Source organism: Cynara cardunculus, assembly GCF_001531365.2.
Source record: "Cynara cardunculus var. scolymus isolate 2C chromosome LG 14, CcrdV1, whole genome shotgun sequence".
NCBI lineage: Eukaryota > Viridiplantae > Streptophyta > Magnoliopsida > Asterales > Asteraceae > Cynara > Cynara cardunculus.
The window spans coordinates 12,839,640-12,843,180 of NC_037541.1; the positions used below are offsets into that span (position 1 = coordinate 12,839,640).

The 3,541-nt window shown below is 31.0% G+C and overlaps 1 protein-coding gene across 2 annotated transcripts; it reads left to right on the plus strand.

Moving 5' to 3' along the window:
* The first annotated feature begins 2,424 nt into the window (after positions 1-2,424).
* Positions 2,425-3,534, plus strand: LOC112527004. Of its 2 annotated transcripts, none has more exons than XR_003070670.1 (3): positions 2,425-3,123; positions 3,209-3,274; positions 3,369-3,534. XR_003070670.1 is itself a non-coding variant. In XM_025137471.1 (3 exons), the coding sequence occupies exons 1-3, from the start codon at positions 2,915-2,917 to the stop codon at positions 3,401-3,403; spliced, it is 312 nt and encodes a 103-aa protein (XP_024993239.1). In that variant the 5' UTR covers positions 2,425-2,914; the 3' UTR covers positions 3,404-3,534. The 2 variants fall into 2 exon arrangements, 1 of the variants encoding a protein (XP_024993239.1); XM_025137471.1 differs by having other exon boundaries at positions 2,425-2,950; positions 3,034-3,274.
* The last annotated feature ends 7 nt before the right edge of the window (positions 3,535-3,541 follow it).

Below are 3,541 nucleotides of genomic sequence, written 5' to 3' on the forward strand. Positions count from 1 at the left end.
GTTAGTTACACGAATTCAGATATGAGATGAAATCGGATAGAGATGAAATTGTTTAGGGATGAACGAGTTTAAGAGTTTTTAAGAGTTTTTAAGAGTTTTAATCAAATGCTTTATAAGATAATATAGATAAATATAGACTGAGAGAGAGAAGAGCGATCAAATACAAATCGTCCCAATTTGTACAAATCTTACAAACTAATTACAACCGATCACATAAATTCATTTGTTTTTTTTATTTATAAGGGTATTATGGTCATTTGAATTTACAATAGTCATGTTTGGTAATTATTTAATCTATACTATATTATAAAAATTTGACAAAAACTCTTAGAAACCATTTTTTATGCATGAAATACTGTTTATTGATGCATATTACTTAAAATTCAAGATTACAAGTAATTTTACGTAAATACAACTTATTAAAGCTTCAATTTAAATTTGTGTAACTAACTGCAAATAAACATCTACTTTAAATATACATTATCTAAAATATAATTAAGATAATAATTGAGTTTCTAACAGAATGTTTAATTATTATCTTTAATAAAAATTATATTATTAAATAAATTACTTTGTTTGTAATAAAAAGTTGAATTAAATAAGTTGCACCAAAAAAAGGAGAACTATCAAAATAGTTAATTTGATAYTAATATCAATTTTATTTTATTTTTAATTGTTTATGCTATCTTCAAATCTATATTTCATTTAAAAATAAAAACATTATCGCTTTCTCAAAACCACATAAAATCGTATTATATCGATAGAGACAAAGAATAAAAACTAAACATTAAAATGGAGATTTATCTCGTTGCATTTTGCGAGTACCCTTTTAGTATTAATAAATAAGTTTGGTAACAACATAATATTTATATAAATATGGATGATATAAAAAGATGGGAATTATCTCTTTTTTTCCTTCTATGAATATCCCGAGTCCTAAAAAATGTAATAGAAGATAAATAATTAAATGTTTACAAAAATAATCTGTAATCTTCAAAATGAAAATAACAAAATTGTCAATCTGAGATATCTAAATCGACTTCAAAGTCCATATATTGTGGAAAATTGAGGTAGTAATTCAAAATGAAAACATATCATTCCATATTTTGTGTATCCAGTCTCATGGAGATATTGGGGCATCTAACTGGTTTTCTTGGAACTTCATAGATGAAGGAAACACACCAACAACTGATTTTGTCATAGACTTTTAATGTTCCTTCTTATATGGTTTCTCTAATCTCCTTCTGTTTGCTTCTAATCGCAGATAACAGAGTAGATAGAGAGATCAAGAAAATGGACGTAAAAAACCTATAATTATTGCTTCATATCTTTCTATAGATGTATAGAAAGATAGATAGAATCGTATCACCATCTATACAGTCAATCCATAATTTCTTATCGGGATCGAGAGATGGAGAAGAGCAAAGAAGTTTATGATAAAGAGTTGTAGAAGGAAAGAAATTGTAACGGTAGAAGATGAAGAGTAAATAAATTTATGATAGAAAAACGTAGAAGAGAAGAAATTATAATGGTAGAAGATAAAGAGTAAAAACTTTAGATCAAATATAAAATCTAAAATAAAAGAGAAAAATCGAGGAAAAAGGAAGACATGAATACTTGTACATTGTGCATAAACAAGTTTGACCCAATTAGGATTCGGTGTTGCATAAACAACTTGTAAATTGTGCAAAAATTTTGTAATTAAGAGATTTTTTAATTCTTGCATAAAATAATGGTACTATATGCTTAAAGACTTGTACTTAAGATATAAGTCTATATGCTTATTAATGTAGTATACATATAGAAAAGAAATGCGAGGATACATGTATTATTTGAATAAGAGATAAAATATAAAAAATATTATTAAACTCAAGAAGATAAATTAGTTACAACAATCTAATTCTTTTTAAAATAAAAATTTAAAACTTCAATCAGACGTGGATTGGATTATTTTGAAGAGCAAATTACGATTTTGGCTCATGTGATTTATATAAGATTACAAATAAAGTCCCTCTATTTTAAAAATTGAATAAAATACAAACCTGTAATTAAGGATGGTGATTTGCTCCGACCCGGTGGGGAACCTGGTTCACCCGACCCGAACGAAGACGGGGATTCCCAGATATTGCACACACACAAACAACTGTAGACACACAAAATACGTACATAGATATACATGTAAAAGAACAAAAATACTTTTCATTTAACGACATACTGACCGATTCTGTTAGCATCAAGGATCACGTTCAAAGTAAAATACAAAATATTGGACTGTTATTGTACTTTATTAAAGTTTAGGGGCGCTATTTGTAGTATTCTGGAAAAAACAGGGACAAAAATTGTAATTTTCTCTATTTTCAAGTATAAATATAGACCCTCCATCACATATACGACTCATTTCATCTCTCGCTCTCCCGGCGTCACACACACACACTCTCTCTCTCTCCATGGGTTCCCGCTTTTTTCTTTGATTTCGCCTATCCACTGCCTTCTTTCACCTGCATTTGCTGATTCGGTACCCTACCATCCTTCTTCAATCTTGGTTATCATTATGAATCTTGTACGTTTTGATGAATCGATCGCCACCGGTCATAGTAATCGTCCAGATGTATGCGATTTGTTTAGTATGCGTCTTCTTGATGGACATCGATCTTATCATTTACGGGGTTCTACTTTTGATTGGCGAATAGGTTTAGTTCACGTTTTCTTGGATCGATCGCCACTGGTCCTTGAGGTTATCACAAAGCCAAGATTCGTCTCAGATAGACAAGATTTGATGATTATACAGTATCTTGATGGACAAGATTTTAGTCGTACGTCTTCTTGATGGACAAGATTTGATGATTATACGCCATCGCCACTGGTCCTTGAGGTTATCACAAAGCCAAGATTCATCTCAGATAGACAAGGTTTGATGATTATACGTCTTCTTGATGGACAAGATTTAATGGTACGTCTTCTTGATGGACAAGATTTGGTGATCATACGTCTTCTTGATACAAATCTTATCATTATTTATCCGTTTGTACTCAGTCTGTGTTAAGTTCGTGTGCTGTTGGTTCGATCGCTTCGTTGTGGTTCCTGCAAAGCCAAGATTCAGAAACTTGTTCTGAGATGGACAAGGTTTGGATAATCATACGTCTCCTCTGTGATATTATTACCCATCRTTTTCTACTAATCATGTACTTGAGTTCTTTTACGTTTGCAGTGGGTGATGACTCTCCATCAGTTTGGTTCTCTTCTTGCACGCTTCTGTTTGTAGTCATATGCGTGGGTGAGAAATTAGTTGTGTATTAATAGAATTATATATGAAAATTTTGAATTCTTGTTGATTGTTACACTCCGATATAATCCTTTCATTTGTGCAGATATCTTCAGCGCATGCACAGGTGTTTCACAATGATTGATTGAAGAATAGGTGTTTGATCGAACATCTTTGTTTAGGATTTGTATTGGCGATGCATGAAGTGTTGATGTATAGATCAGGCAAGACTGCAGCAGGTACTGATTTGCATTTGTATAATGGCCTTGCCATGTCGGG